This window comes from Diplotaxodon limnothrissa, linkage group LG5, assembly GCF_057381915.1.
Source record: "Diplotaxodon limnothrissa isolate DT_005_m linkage group LG5, D_limnothrissa_male_GT1.1, whole genome shotgun sequence".
Taxonomy (NCBI): domain Eukaryota; kingdom Metazoa; phylum Chordata; class Actinopteri; order Cichliformes; family Cichlidae; genus Diplotaxodon; species Diplotaxodon limnothrissa.
The window spans coordinates 16,356,559-16,374,306 of record NC_140600.1 but is presented as its reverse complement, the minus strand read 5'-3'; the positions used below and the strand labels follow the sequence as shown (position 1 = coordinate 16,374,306).

Here is a 17,748-nt window from a genome sequence, read left to right as displayed (position 1 = left end):
GTTGGGCAGCACGCTAACGTATTTTGTCCCTCTGTGTGCTCGTAAGGATCTAACACTTTCACTGGTTTGATTTTTTCCTCGTATCTTTTCTTTGACTTTTCATTAAGTCTGTCTTTGTACGGACCGGCATTGTTCTCCTTCGTTTTGTACATACCTTTTTGGGGGGCAAAGAAAAAGCAAGAATTTATTGGAACCGAAGAATGAACGTTTTGCGGTGCTGCAAATGCTTCCATTTGATGCAGGTACTTGGATTGTTTTGCCACGAGTTACCGGCATGCAATGCGCGAAAGTCACGTGGTCTGTCAATCTCTATTGTCAACTGCTGTTTTTGACTGTGTCAGTCCAACTGACATTACCCCTTACAAAGCTCATTCTTTGACAATTTGATCCATTTCAAGTCATCAGTCTTCATCTTTGAGCTACAATAAAACTGTACCACACTCAAAAAAATGAACGGGATGAATTGTTCAGTTTAAAATAATTATTTATTTTCATTTTACTTAAAATATATGTCTTTGTTGAGTTAAAATATGTTTTTCTAATAAAGTCTACATAATTGTGTCTATTATTGTCTGTACAGAAGACTAATGTGTTACTTGAAGACATAACATTTAATTTAAGTTAATTAGGATTGATATACTTCATATATCCACAAGGTGGCAGTAATCCAACAACAGAGGTCATAAAAAAACCAAAGAATAACAGGCTTGGGCCTGCTCATGCGCAAGACTTGAAATTTATCGAAAAAACGTTGTTTTGGCGGCAAGCTGCAGTTGGATTTTCATTTGTGAGAGGTAAGACCACGTCTTTCTTTGACTATGTTGTCTAGTATCTTCATATTGAGCATGGTTATATGTTGTGTTTGTCGCACAAGACATGTTACATATGTTGTCTATGCTTGTGCTGCGTTAGTTTTACTGGGTCTTAGACAAGTTAGAGATGTCAGATATTTCATCCTGTCATCCAAACAAGGGAACCGAGAGACCATTGGAAAGTTGGTGTGTATAGGTATACATCTAGGGCGGTATTTTTGTGCCTCTATTCTGAGCGCACGTAAAAAAAAATTTTAAAAAAAATTCAAGCGCAAATGTTGCATTTTGAGAAAAAAATTCTTGAGTGAATAAAATTTTAATTTGAGCGAACCAAATTCATTGCTGCGTGCAAGAAATGTATTGTTTGCAATTATCCATCTACACATGAATTTGGACACGACGTGACCCCCTCTCACTCAGTTGTTGGTATTAGTGATGGGTCGTTCGCGAACGAAATGGCTCTTAGAGCCGACTCTTTGACGTGAACGACGAGAGCCGGCTCCTTATCGCGAGCCGTGACGGCTCGTGGGGGTTTTTTTGGGGGGGGGGTTTTTTCTCTCACCCTCTCTCTCGCACTTTTTAACGCTTCACTCTGCACGCGAGCCTTGTGCTTTACGCTGGGCAGAGGGGGGAGGGGCGGTAGTTACACTCAGTAGCACAGGAACAGAGCCAGAAGGAGAGAGAGAGAAAGAGAGCCAGGGACAACAACTTCACATTAGAAAGGTATAGTAATCATCCACAACTATTTTCGGTTGCAGATGATAAAGGATTCAGAAAGTGCGGATTCATGCGGGCCCATATGACAGAGAATGTGCATGTTCTTTTTGTTTTCATATTATAATTTATATTTAATTGTGTTTTGCAGTGTTTTGTGTTGTTTTCACTTTAAATTTGTAAAAGGAAACAGCTGAAAATTTAAATAGTTAAAAGTTGAAATGTGAATAGTTGATTTTTGTATTATATGATTTATTTATTACATTTTATGTGGCGTGAATAAATAAAAGTATATTTACAGTGGTCCCTAGAGACAAAGCACATACAAACTTCAAATCACGTACGAACTCTGAAGCATGTACAAACTCCAAAACACGTAAAAACACGTACAAACTCCAAAACACGTAAAAACACGTACAAACTCCAAAACACGTACAAACTCAGAAGCACATAAAAACTCAAAACACTTACAAAAGACAACAGAAGTGCTCCAGGATGCTGGGCGCAGTGTTGAGCTTTTGTTATCTTGTGGCTACACAATCCAGCAAGTACCAACGACCGGATTTGGTGTGTGATAGTAACAGGTAGATGAACTTTTTTTTAAATTATTTGAATATATTTGAGTGCCTGTGTATAAATACACAAACAATACACACATGCTTTCAATTGTGTAATTTAAGTGATCTAGTAGCTCTGCTTTGGAAGTTCAGTTCATGCTAGAAATGTGTTTTGGAGTTTGTACGTGTTTTGTCTCTAGGGGCCACCGCATATATTTATATATAAACATATATAAATAAAACCACTTTTTTACGTTAGTAATTCCTTTTGTGCATAATTTTATATTATTGTGAATAATAAATTAATTAAAGCAACAAAACAACCTGAAGAGCCGGTTCGGAGCCGAAAGAGGCGGCTCTTTTTAGTGAGCCGAGCAAAAAGAGCCGGAAATCCCATCACTAGTTGGTATTTGCTCTTGCTCAGATCTCTGCTCTCCAAACTCGATTTAGCTACATTCTGGACCGTGTTTCTGGAAAGTAGTAGCTAGCAAGCTGATTGGAGACTGTAGCAGCCAATCAGAATTTTAGCATCCAAGTCTGTGATTGGTTGGTTTTGTGGCACATTTAAAACGGTGTACAGAGAGTTGAGCGGATCTGATCAAGAGCAAATGCAAACAACTGAGCGAGAGGGGCTGTCATTGTGTGTGTGTATATGGATAATAGCAAACACTGAAATACATTTCTTGCATGCAGAAATGAAATTTTTTCGCTGAAATTAAACTTTTCTAAGATCAAAATAATTTTCTCCACAAAATGCAACATTTGAGCTTGCATTTCTTTTTTTTTACTGCGCTCAGAATAGATGCACAGATGAAGTATGTCCCTCATAGAGCAAACCTGGGAATAAGATGAGATATAATAGTACAAATGATAAAATTTAGTGTGCCTGTTTATCCCAGGTTATTGTAAACAATTGTATTAACTGCTAACATGTTAATATCCTTACTTTGCGGAATGTGTAAGACACATTTTTAATGTTTCTTTGCTTGTTAAAGTGATTAGCTAAAGGGGTTCTAGGATATTTTTCCACTTGCTTTATTGAGATTGCTTTATTGTAATTTGAGAATCACACAAATGTCTAATAGCATAACAATGATAGCATGAAGTTGTGACATTTAAAATCCAAAAATTGAGGGCCAGAAGCCACTGTGACACCATTGTTGTGCTCTATCAGTCATCTGTATTATATGAAAATGGTCTGTAAAGACAGCATGTTTCCTAGCAGAGTTATACATATCAACATGGTTATAAATTAAATTTTGTTAAATAAACACTACATTTTTTTTAAATGAAATTATTGACGAAAAATAACTGGACAGACAGAAGGTCAACAGACCTGATAATTTTTTCTATAGAAAGTTGGCACATGGCAGTGTCAATCTCTTGCTTTTCTTCTGAGTAAGATTTTATTTACTTGTAATTCAATCAATAATTTTTAAGTTTTTTCCTGGCCTTTACCTGCTCCCTCTTATACTGATGTGGTGTATGTGGTATGCCTGTGCTTGCATGTGGTATGTGAACTGTCATACTTTTTTCAAAAAAAACTGTTTTACGAGTTAAGTTTTGTTTACTTTACTTTTATGTCTTCTCCAGATCTGAATGTGGCAGTGTAAAGGTTGCAGTGCAAGGACCTCAACTAGGGGCCAATTACTTAAACATTATAGATTAAAACATCCAGATTATGGGCACTGGCGCCCATATCCTTGCCCATATATTAGTTGTCCATGCACATTTAAGTCATGGAATGCACTCAGGTCCCATTTTTGTAGGATTCATAACAGAGAGAAATCACAGCAAACATTGTCACTGGCCACATTCAGCTGCCATGTTTGTGGATTCTCTGAAGTTACCTCTGAAAAGGAGTATTTTAGTCACATAAATTTGCATCTGAAAGCAAATGAAACGGTCCCATGCGTGTTCAAGGGTTGTACATTTATGACAAACATCTATGGAACATTCAAATCACATAAAAATAGAAAACATCTTGGTTATTCTTACAGTGACTTTAAAGGTGGAATAGTAACAGTAAGAGACCGTTTTAACAGGCCAGCTCCTGAAGGGGAACATGAAGACAGTGAAGTATTTGACGAAGGCCAGGTGGAAGTGCAAGACTTGTCTCAGACTGGGATCTCTAAAAGTGATGAGAGGATGATAGAAGAGAAATTTGCAGTGATGTTGCTTAAGCTGGAAAATGTACTCCATGTTCCAAGCAGTGCAGTGGATGAGTTTTTGCAGGACTTGCACTTCCTGATGAGTTCTGCATCCCTGACTGCAATAAATGCCATAGTTACAGATTTTTGTACAAAGCAAAGTCATATTAATCTTAATGTGAAAGAAATTGAGGATTTGGCCTCTGCAGTCTGCATCTCTAACCCTCTGACAAAAACACTTGGACATATGGGTACACTTGGAACTGCTTTTAAGCGGAAACAGTACTTCAGCAAAAAGTTCCATGTCGTTGAACCAATTGAATATATTTTGGATAAGGAGAGCAACCACACCTACCAATATATACCATTACTGCAGACCCTACAACAGCTCCTAACAAAGAATGGTATAGTAGATGACATAGTAGAAAACTACAATGCTCAATCCAAGGAAACTGAAAGTATGCAACAAGAATACAGATCATTTCAAGATGGAGAATTTTTCAAACAAAATCAGTTCCTGTCTGCTGATGAATTGAGAATTACCGTGATGCTTTACATTGATGATTTTGAAGTATGCAACCCTCTCGGTACTTCAAGAAAGAAGCACAAACTTTGTGCAGTGTACTGGATATTAAGCAACTTATCCCAAGACCAACACTCCTCTTTGTCATCCATCTACTTGGCAATACTGTGTAAAAGCAGCTACGTCAAGGAATATGGGTATGAAAAAGTGCTTGAACCTCTTTTGTGTGATTTGGCAGTCTTGGAGGAGCATGGGGTATTTGTCCCACAGATTGGAAAAAATATTAAAGGCACGGTACAGTGTGTAGCTGCAGACAATCTAGGTGCTCATGGGATTGTAGGTTTTGTGGAGAGCTTTTCAGGAGAGTATGTTTGTCGATTTTGCACAGGACGCTTCAGCGACTTTCAGACCAAACCGGTACTTTCTGGAGAGTTTACTCTTCGATCCAAAGACCTGCACAAAGAACATGTCAAACATGCAGTAGAGAGTGGAAAGCATTGTGTTGGAGTAAAAAGGCCATGTGTGCTGATGGAAAATCTTTCTCATTTTCATGTGACAACTGGATATCCACCTGACATACTCCACGATCTTTTGGAAGGTGTTGTTCCAGTGGAACTTGCACAGTGTCTGGGTATGTTCATATCCAAAAAATACATCACTTTGGACTCTTTAAATAAAGTGATTGTCAGTTTTCCCTATAAGGGAAAAGATAAAACAAACCGTCCACATATTGTTCCACGAACATTGTTAAGAAAAAATACAATAGGTGGCAATGCAGCGGAAAATTGGACTCTGTTAAGATTGCTGCCCTTCTTGATTGGAGATGTTATACCTGACGGTGATCCAGTGTGGGAAATCATTTTGGATTTAAAGGAGATAGTGGAACTTGCTGTTGCCCAGATCCATACAGAAGAATCAATTGGATATCTTCAGTTCAAAATTTCTGATCACAGACAGAAATATCAAGAAGCATTTCCCAACAAAAAACTTCTGCCAAAGCATCACTACTTGGAACATTACCCTCAGATGATCCGATGTTTTGGTCCTCTTGTTGGATTATGGACAATGCGATTTGAGGGAAAACACAGTTTTTTCAAGGAAGTGGCTCATCATACCAAGTGTTTCAAGAATGTTGCTCTAACACTGTCAAGGAAACATCAAATGCTGATTGCCTATCACTTACACTCATTACATCCACAGAAATCTGGAGTTGAAGTGTCAAGTGCATCAAGAGTTCCACTTGAGGTTCTGAAAGATGACATTTCTCTGCCTATCAAAAAGATGTATCCTGACATGACAGAAGTAAACATGACTAAAAGTGCAGACTATAGAGGGATCAACTACAGAAATAGAATGATCGTTATCTGTGGTTTTACTGATGGGCTGCCTGAATTTGGAGAGATAATCAGATTATGTGTTGTTCAGGGTACACTGAATTTCATTGTCAGCAAGTTTTCGTCTTGGTTTAGGGAGCACTACCGGGCCTTTGAACTGCAACCATGTACAAGTGGCAAAATGTCCCTGATAACATATGATGAACTGGCAGAGAAGTACCCATTAAATGACTACTTCATTGGTCCCCTTCGAATGGTTACATTGAAAAGATATCCTTACATCAAAAGCACACAATGAATATGTGAGTAAACAGCTGTAATTAATACCTTACTCAATATGCACTTTAATCTCACTGGCATAAGCACCTAAAGTAGCATCTGGCTTTATTGTGATGTTCAGCCACTAACTCCTTGTGACTTGTTGAATCTAACAGTCTGTTAGGCCCATCAGTACATCTTCTAGACAAGAAAACCTTTAATCTGTGTTTATGTTGAGATTAGCCAGAATTTTTCTCACTTCTCTGTTAAGTACCGTTGTGAAACATGTTGACATCTCAATTTTAATACTTTCAATTTTGTACGTAGTTACTGGATTTATGTTCATGTATATATATTTTTTCTTTTCTAGACTGAAGCACGGAATCGAATGATGGCTGAACCAGTAAAACTGCGGATCATCCTTGGTTCCAACAATACTGAAAAACTGACGATAGCATCGGGCATGCCAAAGTCTGTGGAGGATCTTTCAGATGAGATCAAACGTCAGTTTGATATTCAGGGGGACATTAGACTCCAGTACATGGACAGTGACTTTGATAATGAGTTTATCAACCTTAAACGAATGGATGATATTCAGGACAAGAGCACAGTGAAAGTCATCTGTCTGACTGATGCTTCAGACTTTGGTGAAGTTGGGATGAACCAAAGTGGGGAAGAAACGTCACTATCATCTTCTGACACACTATTACTTTCATCCTCTGACTCCGAAACTGCTCGATCTCAGTGGCCTGCAGAATTCCAAATACCAAAGTTTCCGTATGACGTGGAGATGCAACTTCAAAGTGCAAACCAGGCTTTCATATCAAATGGAATTCTTCTGAACCCAGGACACAAACTTAAGTCAGACATTTTAGAAGCTCTAGCTGAGAAAATCATGACGTTTAAGGCATATCCTTCAAACTTGGAAATAGAATCTGTTGCTGAAGCTTTAATCAAAGCACATCCATGCTTAAGAGAACAAGGATCTTTCAGTGGTTTCTACGGATGGAAGATTAGCCTCAAGTACAAGATGGCAAATTATAGGACAAAGCTTAGAAACTTGGGGTGCCCAGAAGTGAGCATTAATTCCCTCAAGCACAAACCAACCGATCGATGTCACCCAGCATATGCTGTCAAAAAACCTAGAAAGGCAGAGGTAAATTTTTGTCCTCCTTATCCGGCTGGAGAGACCCAGGACAGCCTTGAAAGGGAGAGATTGGCATTGCTAACTGAGGTCAAGAAGAAGCATAATGAGATAGTTATCAAAGAGAAGATGGCCAGGACCTTTGCATACAGGAGGCAGGAACTTGTCAAAAACAATCCCATGATCGCCGACTTCAAGATCAGATGGCCAGGACTATTTAGTGTGGCTGAGGTATGAATCTTTATAAATAACAATAAAAGCTGTAATGGCTCCAGTAGTATGTATATGTGTACGTATAGTATATATAAATATAGTTACAGTACAGTATGTTGTGTTTGTTGACATGTTTTTAGGTAGAAGCAGAATTTGTAAGGATTACTACTGCTCCACTGGTTCCGAGGTTTCTTGCACAACTTGACCAATACACTGACCAACTAATAAAAGTCTTCAAGAATAAAGGAGGCGCTGCAGGGAGGAAAATCAGGCAAATTTTGGCCCCAGCCACACAGGTGCGTTTTTCTGTTCGCAGCAAAATGTTATGGCATTATAAGATCACTTTCAAATTTAAACAGCTAGTGTATAGTACCTGTAAGTTCCATTTTGGTATGCAAAAAAAGATGCCGTATTAGTTTGTCTTTCCCTCTGTTGCTTAATATGGATATGTATAATATGGTGGAAACCCTGCCCACATGTTAAATATTCATGTGATCATTAATTGGTCTTGTGTACATGTCTGTGTCAGCAGTGGATATGTCATTCATTTTGCATATACTGTCAGTTTGTGTCATTCTAAAGTATTTCTGTTTTCTCTTTCTGTACCTCTGTCACTCTCTCCAGAATGAAACTATTGAAAAGAGGAGGGAGTGTGTCCTCAGGGCACTACCTCTTTACCTAAATGAAGACCCAAGCATCCTCTTTAAAGAATACCTGGTTGGTAATTTTAGCGTAGTCTTTATCTGTATTAAACCAAATCTTGAATAACTAATGTTGTCACATTGTTATAATTTGCATGGAATCTGTTTAAATGCTTTGGGGAAATGTTAGGAGTTTTCCTGTAATGCAACTCAGGTCAGAATAAATGACACTCAGACAGGTTTGCAGGTTTAACGTGCACATGGGTGAGAGTTCAAACGGAGACTCACACTCCGCAGCAGTCACCACCCTTTATTTATACTCAAGCATGTTTGCGTCACAGTCACATGAATGGAAGAGATAACATATAACAGTAGAGACTTCATCACATGCAGGAAGAGATAACATACAATGGCATAGACTTCGTGCTGAGCTTGCACAGTGTAACTTCTCTAGTAAAAAGAGCAAACACATCTAGAGAACCTCAAATGAAATGTACTTCTATACATAAACATAATAAAATCTTTCAACAGGAATCTTTATGTATACACACATTTCAGGAAGAGTTATGCAATGTAATGCAATCCAATACTAAAAAGTTAGTAATACATAATACTTAGAGGATGCATATATATATATAATGGTGATTCTATTTAGTATTTATTTATTTAACATTTTTTGTTAAAACTGTAGTCGAAAATAATGGCGCACCAGGGTGCAGAATCATTAGTCTTCCTGATATTGTGTTTATTTCATTAAAGGGTGACTTTGGCTTTTTTTTTTTTAAGGATGCATTTTTCTGTGTTTTTGTGTCTAATTCCCAATGCGATGGGTTTTTGTTTTACTCTCTGTTTTAAAGGATTCTGATGCTACAGCTGTTCAAAGGGAGCTGGAACAAATTACCCTTGGTATCTTCACCATCAGTGTTGAAGGAGGTGATGCCAGCACTCCTCCAGCTGATGTGAGTATAACCATCGAGGGTGTTGAAGTTCTGCATGACCTGGGAGACATGGCCTCTGCGTGTGCGGTCTTAATGGGTGTGATATATGCACTCAATCTCAGTTATCCTCGGGAACTGAAAGCTTTCTTTGAGGTACTTCAGAAGGTCTTCCTTCATCTGGATGCCAGCAGACTCTCAACAAAGGTACAGATGCTCAAGAATAAACTGTATGAATAATCCAACCCTTCTTTTATTTGGATGAATGTTCTGTCAGATGGACAGAAGTTTTTGGGAGGCGAATAAAATGGAAATTTGGTTTAAAAAATGTTGTTGTTTTTTTTGGTGGGGGGGGGAACCAAAATTTGAGAGAGATTTAAAACATTTGTTTGTAAACAATTGCAATTACAGAGATTTTACTCTTTTTGGGGGCGGGGGGGTTTAGGGCCTACTAAAAGATTATTCAAAGTATTTAGATTTAAATGGTTTCATTGAGAGACGATACAGGATGAATGTGCATTTTGCCGCATTTTAAAAAAGAACAATTCTTTCCATGTTAAAATGTTTGCCACTTGAGTTTTTTCCCTATACAGTGGTAAAATAAATGCTGTCAGTGGCAAGTGTTAAATGAGTTCTGTTAAGCTGCTGCAAAAAACTGAAAACTGGCAAGCTGTTTTATTGTCAGATCATAATGTTTGCATATTTTATTCAAGTTTTATTTGGGATGGTGATATCATTTTGGGAATATTAGTAGACTATTTGTTTTTATTATTATTATTATTACTTTTTTTTTTTATCTAACCTGGTGACTGGAACCTGTTTATTCTGTTCTTCACAAATTTGTCATGGGATGCCGTCCAGGATTGTGGCTGTTAAGGTGAACAGTTCATTTTGATTTGTTAAAGGTTTTGTGGTCAACCTATTATGTGATCTTAAATGTTTTTTCTTCTGTTTCTGGCAGAGACATTTAATTTAAAATCGTTATTTTTATGGTGCATCTGTGTGCATACTATTAGTTACTAACCTTAATGGGTTAATAACGTGTGGTGCAGCTGTTTTGTTAAAGAAATGTTTAATGAATGTCTTGGCAATAAAGGAAATTAAAGAAAATAAGTGGCTTGTATTAAATTCATTTGTGTGGAACCTGTTGACAAAATAGATTTGTGTAAAACTAATTAGTAAAGCACAATTTCGCTGAAAATATAATATTTTAATTAATCTAACTTAAATTTAACATTTAAATACCACAAACAAGAAATGTGTTCACAAAACGAATCTAATCTATCTAACCTGTAAATACATAATTTATGTCCATACAACATAACTTGTTTTAGGTGGTCTTAAATATTGCTTGTTAATTAATCCTAAATAGATTTATAAAATTGGCTCACTTCAAAAGGATTGTTTTACTTTAATGCAAGTTTATTAAATTAGATGACCTAAAGACTTTTGCTTTAAACTAACACAATTCAATTTCGTGGAACCTGTTGACAAAATAATTTTAATTAAAGTCAACGTTTCATTTTTTTGAGTGCAGGTCTTCTAAAACCCTTTACCATCTTCCCCTTTTTGTATAAAGGTCATTTTTTATTCTTACAGTTCTTCAGTTCTACAGTTCTGACTCTAACTCCTGTTATCTTTCAGATTTCCAGAACTCTTCCAGAACTCAGGAAATCACACGATAGGGTGGGGCCAGGTTTCACAATGAGCTCACCTGAAACCCTGGCTGATTGTGACCCACACCCGTTTTCACACCTTGGCTCATGTGATTAGGTAGAGGATCATCAGGGGGTCCTTTTGTCCCTCTTTGGGGGGAAACTCCCACTGGGTTTAAATCTGGGACTCTCCACCTTTTGACCCTTAGAACTGAAGAAGCTTCTCTGATGAGAGGTGAAACGTCTTCAAGCAACTTAAAGAAGTCCAGACACTTTTCTTTTCAAGCTCCTTAGACTACAATGACCTGGATGACTGAGAACCTTCACAGACAACTCTTCATTATGTTTACATGTACCTTTAACTTCAACCCCAGGTCATATTTGGTATATATTATAGAGTTGCACATTTTGTAAATACAATTGATATGAAGAAGCAGCAAGGTCTAGGTTGGCACACAGCTGTGTTTGTAACAGAAAGTTTTAACTTTTTCGAAACCTGCTCTTACCAAGCTGATCGTGCAAATGAGCAACTATTTCTGGTGTAAACCTCTTAGCATCCACCAGGTTGCTGGTGAACCACTTAGAGTGGCATGGGCACTCGAAGCACTTTATAGCCTCATTCACGCAAGCACTTTTTTCTATGCTCAAGCATTTTCTAACACTGATATTCCAGTGGATGTATCGGAGAGCAACTTGGGCTTAGTACCTTGCCCGGGGATCAAACCACCGACCCTCTGATTAGTAGCTGACCTGCTCTAGCTCCTGGGCTACAGCCACTGAAAGCAGGAAATATAGCAGTCCAAACATGAAGATGCGAAAGCATGGATGACATTTGTGGTGTTTTTAAAATAAAATATATATAAATAAAAAAAAAAAGATCCTTTTTTGGGCCTGATGAAAGGACCTCTGGCGTAGGATCACTGAGCTGATTGTCTGCATGGCAGTGGAAATTAGGACTCTACAATAAATATATTGTAAATAAATATATTTTTATATATGTAAATATACCATTGCCCTTCTGAATGTTGTTGTGCTCTTTTGCCAAAACATTAATTGTGCAGGTTTAGAACACTGCTGCAATCAATGGAGTGCTTTGTATGTAAGATAGCATTGTGTCAGAGGTGCCTGTGGTACTCTTTGAATTGATGGCAGCATAAAATTGGAGAATATTTTAAGAGGAGAATTTGTGTCCCAAAGATGAAAACATCCTTTAGAATAACAGCTCCTCACTTTGGGAAAATTATTCTAGCTTTGTGACAGTCAGTATGAGTTGTTTGGAGAAAACCAAACAGCCTATCAGTACATAACTCACAGCATTATGACCATTATCTGTCTTATGGTTTTATCCCTTTGATGCAGCTTTGCAAACCTAAGCTGTTCTGCCATGTGCTTTTCTTAGAGACGAGAGGCCTTTTCCTTGTATAGCTTCTAAAGAAGCCATACTTGTTCAATGTTTTTCTGATTGTACTGTCATGAACTTAAGCATTTAACATGCTAACTTCTGTAGCATCTTAGATGTAGCTCATGGTGCTTTTGCAACCATTGCATGGTCTTATTTTGATGAGCAACACCTATTTAGCCACTTAATTCCCATGAAAGCAATGAGAGCCTACTGAGTGTTTTACAAGACGATTTAGAAAGTGACAACTTTCTTTTCCACATGACTGTATAAATGGATTATCTTGACCCAGGGATGCCATTTAGATTGAGAATATGGGAAAGACCCCATGAAGGATGGCTGAGGATGGGGAGAATTCTCCTATGAAGACAAGACAGGAGCCTTTGTACCAACACCAGCAGTTTCTATGGACAATGTGGCCATCTGTTTCAAATGCAGTACACAGATCAAATAAAATTTTATTATAACAGTCCCAAGAAGCACATTATTTTATTCAAAACCTCCATGTAAATCATGCCGGATCATTTTCTTATTTTTTTCACTTATGATCTGCCCAGATAAAATAAAAACACATTTGCCATTCATCACCTATGAATCCAACATGCAAATTAAAAAGGGTTTTAATCCGTCCAGCTGTTATTTTACACACACACACACACACACACACACACACACACAGAGAGAGCTCTGAGGTAGATAATTTCCTCTGTGGTCCTGTAGGGGTTGCTGTGTCCACCCACCATGATCAGATTTCTTGATGACGTAACGCAAGGCTGTGTGTTTTTGCAGCTGGATAGGACATCCCTCATCAGAAACGCGCTGTCATGTTTCACAGTAACCACATTAACCATTAGCCAGCAGAGCACACGCGTTGTTTTAGTCACACTGTGTCCTCGTGGACCTTTTTTTTGTCAGGTAGATATTTTATTATTACCAGCTCTTACCTCCTGCTGCTGCAGCTCACAGACACTCGGCTCTCCTCCAGCCCAGCCCGCGACTGCTTCTCCCCACACAGCCTTTATTTTATTTTTTTTATTATTAACTTTAAATTTGCAATCATGGGTATCAATAAGACGTACATGAGGATCGCCTATGCTTCGTTTGGTACGATCGTGGGCTTTTCAGCCTTTCTGGTGTGGAACTTCGTGTACAATCAGCCTTGGACTGGAGCCATGGGGGGACTGTCAGGTGAAGTAAACACTCTCTGCAGCGATACATGTGATGAGTGTGAGGAGCAGTGAATGAGAGATTTATTGGCATTTATGGGAGCGTAGAGTTAGAGATGTGTCACAGGTATAACTTCTATTTCAAGGCCAGGTCATCTAACTTTATGACACATGCGGCAACCAAATGTGTGCGTAAATATTGCACTTTTTTAAAAAAAAAAATGTTTTTGTTAAATTTACTGTTTGTCTTGAAGACCTTAAAATAATCAGATGTCACTTTATGTTCATAAACTTCTACACAAGTGTCTTTTTTAAATAGAAAGTTTAAATATGTTCAAGACCCAAATCCTATAAATCTAAGTAAAATAAGTCGCTCTGTGTTCATCTGAATTATGAATTAATTCTCAGAACATTTAGACAAATAACACTATCCACAGTAGAAGAGTCTTTTTCAGCATCATTTATTAACAAGTATAATAGCATTCCTGTTGTTTATACTTTAATCTGTTCCCACTGGTGAACACCTACTAGATCAACCATTAGAGTCTCCGTTCTCCAATGTCAGTTTTTAAAGGACATTTTTAAAACCTTTCCAATCCTGAATCACCAGTACTTTGTATGACTTACTGTGGACATTGATGGTGAATAAGGGAGCGTGATGTATAATCCATGTCCGAGTATAATCCGAGTACAGATTTACACCTGGTTAAAGGGCATGTCTGTGCAAACTCACAATAAAAGGAAAATATGTCAACATTGCAAAAGAAAGGCTGTTGTTTTAGAGCAGTAGCATTTCCTTTACGACTGTGCTGCTTTGAGTTCAGATATTATCATGCAGTGTGAACATATGGACAATGGACTTGACAGGATGTCACAAATCGCAATGTTAGATCCTGTTAGGTTTGCCAAAAAGATAAAAATGCTTCCGCCCATGCACAACCGTGCAACGGTGATAAAAGAGTTGCATCTGGAAATTTGACCTTTGAAACTCTATCGAGGTTTACAGATGAGCATCTGAAACCTCTGCGCTCATCTGCTGATAGGGTGTAGTGTACTCAGTGTTAGCGGTTGTTAAATGTGCATTTTTACCAAAGATCAAACTAGTTAAAGTACAACAGTGGTGTCATCTTTTTGTGCAGTTAGTCAGTAACCATTCCTAATTACATTGGTAGTAACACATTAATCGGACTGAAAATGAAGAGCTGCAATTTCTTTGTCCATCAGGCTGGGGCGTAATTGACGTGCCTGATTTATTTCACAGTCAGTCAGCGTTGAAAAGAATTGGGCTATTGATTTTAATCAAAGCTGTTATTTTATTAACACAATATCAGAAATAATCCAGCACATGAAGTAGAGTCATGGTTGTTGTTGTATGCTTGCATACAGACTGTCCATCCCAACTTCTTCTTTTTTTTAAATATATAAAAAACTTAGCACACAGTAAACAGTTAAAGGTTCATTTGCACCATACCATGTTTTCCTCATTCTTTTAAAAATACATATTGATATAATATCAAGATTTTGAATTCTTTTACCCACAAGTAAATCTGAATCTGATCCTGTGAGACCACAAACATGTTTACATGATGATGAGTCATCCCACAGGAAAGAGCAAAAGTGTATCCTGTGCATCTTCACTGATCTTCAACTAATATAAAAGTTGTTGCACTTCCTTCTGTTGCAATGACAAAAAGAGAAGTGTGATTTGTTGACTCAGCATTTGGCAGCATGCTGTGTCATGATCCAGCATTTATTGATTATACAAACAAAAGTTCATGACCAGTCAAATTTATTTCAATGACTGGTATATGCAGTCATGTGAAAAAGACAGTTTTCACTGTGAAAGCTAAGTACACTCTTACTTCTTCCATATGAATTAAGAGGGTAAATAGTGCACCTGATTAAATGATTCAGCAAGTGTGAGCACCTGTATAAAAGCAGATGTTTTGTTAATTTTCTAGGATCGAGCTTTCAAGTCTTTCCGGAAGTGACACCCCAGCAAATTTACAATAAGGTTAGACTCAAACTCAAAGGAGTTTCTGAACAAGTATGGCTCATTTGGAAGGGATACAAAGAGAAAGCCTCTTTTCACTAAAAAGCACATGCAGATGTTTGGCTATAATGCACTGCACAAACACCTCGTACCGACTGTTGAGCATGGCAGTTGGAAGGTTGATGATTAGGGTTTTTTCCGCCATAGGAGCTGAGCTCCTGAAGTAGCATCTTGTAGTCACTATATCAACCATGAACTGCTCTGTATACCCAGGTATTCTAGAGTCAAATATGAAGGCTCGTGTGTTACTTAGCTAAAAGTGGGTTATGCAGTACAACAAAGTTCCCAAGCACTCTAGCAAATCTATAACGCAATGACTGAAAGAGAAAAGAATTAAGGTGTTGCAATGGTCCAGTCAAAGTCCAGACCTCAGCTTGATTAAAATACTGTAGCAGGACCTTAAGAAAGCTGCGCATAAACAAATACCCCAAAACCTCAATGAACTCAGCAAACAAAGAAAAGTGGGCCAGAATTCCTCCCAAATAATGTTAGCGACTAACAACTTCATAATGAAAATCATTACTTTAAATTATCTCTGCTGTGGGTGGTGCTACAAGCGTCTGAATCATGAGGTGTACTTAGTTTTTCACAGGCTCTTTCACATGGCTGTATGTTCAGTTCAGCTGTAAGTGTGTTGTTTACTACACATTTTTAATGTTAGTGTTAATTGTCAGGGACAGTCTGCATTAATGAAGGTTACCATAAATGTGCCAGCGTTAGCCAAATGGCTGAGGCAGAATCTGCCTCCTAGCTACTTTTTGAAAACATAAAAGTCATTAAAGGATAAAGTGAGCAAAAACTAGGCAAACAGTTGATGTTAGACCGAACATACAGTTAGCTTGTATGAATTACAAATCAATCAAACAAAAAGAAAATGTGAGCATACCGGTATAAGGAAAACAGCTAGGTATGATGGCTTTAAGGTTACATTCAAAGTTAGAATAATGTTCCAGAAGTGAGGAGCTGTTATTGTAAAGGATGTTTTCCTCTTTGGGACACAAATTGGTCCCTCAGAGTATTTTCCAAATTTCCAAGCTGCCATCAACTCAAAGGGGGTTTAAAACGTACTTGACACAAGTTTAATCTTTAATCTTTTCCCCACTGATGAACTCAAGTAAACTGAAATCAAACACTTGAGAATCAGAACTCTTATAGATACCACCAAATACAGATTCTCAGCCAGTCTCACTGTAATATTCAGACTTCCTCCTCCAGTCAGACTTAGTTTTCAGCACCAGTCCTGACGTAAGGCTTAAAGGTTAGTAAAACAAGAGCTTTAGCATTAAATCTGAATCAGAGAGGAGTTGAATATGTGCACAACAACTGCAGCTCTGTTACAGTGCAACAATAAAATTAAAAAAGTGTAATAATGTGGAAATGTGTTGATGCATTTACATATTATTAGAAAATGGCAAGAAGGTGGATCATATCATGTAAAACCTGTAGTACTCTGCCTTTTAAACAGACTCATGAAGCTGAAAGCTAACTTTGCTGTCTGTACCTGGTCTCTTCCTTCAGGTGTGTTGGCACTCTGGACCCTGATCACTCACATCATGTACCTGCAGGACTACTGGCGGACCTGGCTGAAAGGCCTCAGGTTTTTCATGCTCATTGGGATTTTCTTCTCTCTGCTGGCACTCGCAAGCTTTGTTGTTTTCCTGGGCATTGGCGCCCTATACAAAGACAGTGAGTTGTTCGGCATCACTTTCTGGTCTCACTTCATTTTTTTTTATGTATATTGTTCATTACGAAACAGCTCTGTGGTGTACATACTCAGACTTGTTGCTATGTGAAATCATTGTTTATCAATTACTTATTTCAAATAGTTTTATTATTTGACCCAGTACTTTGCAGCCAGCATCTTTTACTTTACAGAAGAAAGGGTTCAGTTAAAAGATGGTTGTAGAGTGGGACATTTAATGTGTTTAGGTCCTAATAACCCCAAGTGCTTGCTCACAAGGGGTTATTTGATTGTCAAAGTGCCCTGAGGGAGCTGTTGTGTGGATTGGTTCTATATAAATAAAATTGAATTGAATTGTGTGTCTCTGTTTTCGCAGCCTTCACTGACCCTCAGAGCTTCTACCTGTCCTGTGTGTGGAGCGTCATGACCCTGAAATGGTCCTTCATGCTCACCCACACTGCTGAACAATACCGCACTGAGTTTGAGGACATCGGTATCCTCAGTGACTTCTGA

General features: G+C 38.0%; 2 protein-coding genes across 2 annotated transcripts; both read left to right on the top strand.

Annotated features, from left to right (window-relative positions):
* The first annotated feature begins 7,282 nt into the window (after positions 1-7,282).
* Positions 7,283-9,521, top strand: LOC146631859 (uncharacterized). The gene is made up of 5 exons (XM_085354845.1): positions 7,283-7,723; positions 7,846-8,001; positions 8,330-8,422; positions 8,911-8,946; positions 9,204-9,521. Exons 1-5 carry the CDS (start codon positions 7,379-7,381, stop codon positions 9,519-9,521), a joined length of 948 nt encoding a protein of 315 aa, XP_085210971.1. The 5' UTR covers positions 7,283-7,378.
* Positions 9,522-13,393: 3,872 nt separating this feature from the next.
* LOC146631858 (heme transporter hrg1-B-like) lies at positions 13,394-17,748 on the top strand. Its single transcript, XM_085353948.1, has 3 exons — positions 13,394-13,523; positions 17,073-17,240; positions 17,612-17,748. The coding sequence occupies exons 1-3, from the start codon at positions 13,394-13,396 to the stop codon at positions 17,746-17,748; spliced, it is 435 nt and encodes a 144-aa protein (XP_085210074.1).

Coding starts and splice junctions, on each gene's coding strand:
- LOC146631859 (XM_085354845.1), top strand. CDS start 7,379: ATGGCAAATTATAGGACAAAGCTTAGAAACTTGGGGTGCCCAGAAGTG. Junction 7,724..7,845: donor GACTATTTAGTGTGGCTGAG/GTATGAATCTTT, acceptor ACATGTTTTTAG/GTAGAAGCAGAATTTGTAAG. Junction 8,002..8,329: donor TTTTGGCCCCAGCCACACAG/GTGCGTTTTTCT, acceptor CACTCTCTCCAG/AATGAAACTATTGAAAAGAG.
- LOC146631858 (XM_085353948.1), top strand. CDS start 13,394: ATGGGTATCAATAAGACGTACATGAGGATCGCCTATGCTTCGTTTGGT. Junction 13,524..17,072: donor AGCCATGGGGGGACTGTCAG/GTGAAGTAAACA, acceptor CTCTTCCTTCAG/GTGTGTTGGCACTCTGGACC. Junction 17,241..17,611: donor TGGCGCCCTATACAAAGACA/GTGAGTTGTTCG, acceptor CTGTTTTCGCAG/CCTTCACTGACCCTCAGAGC.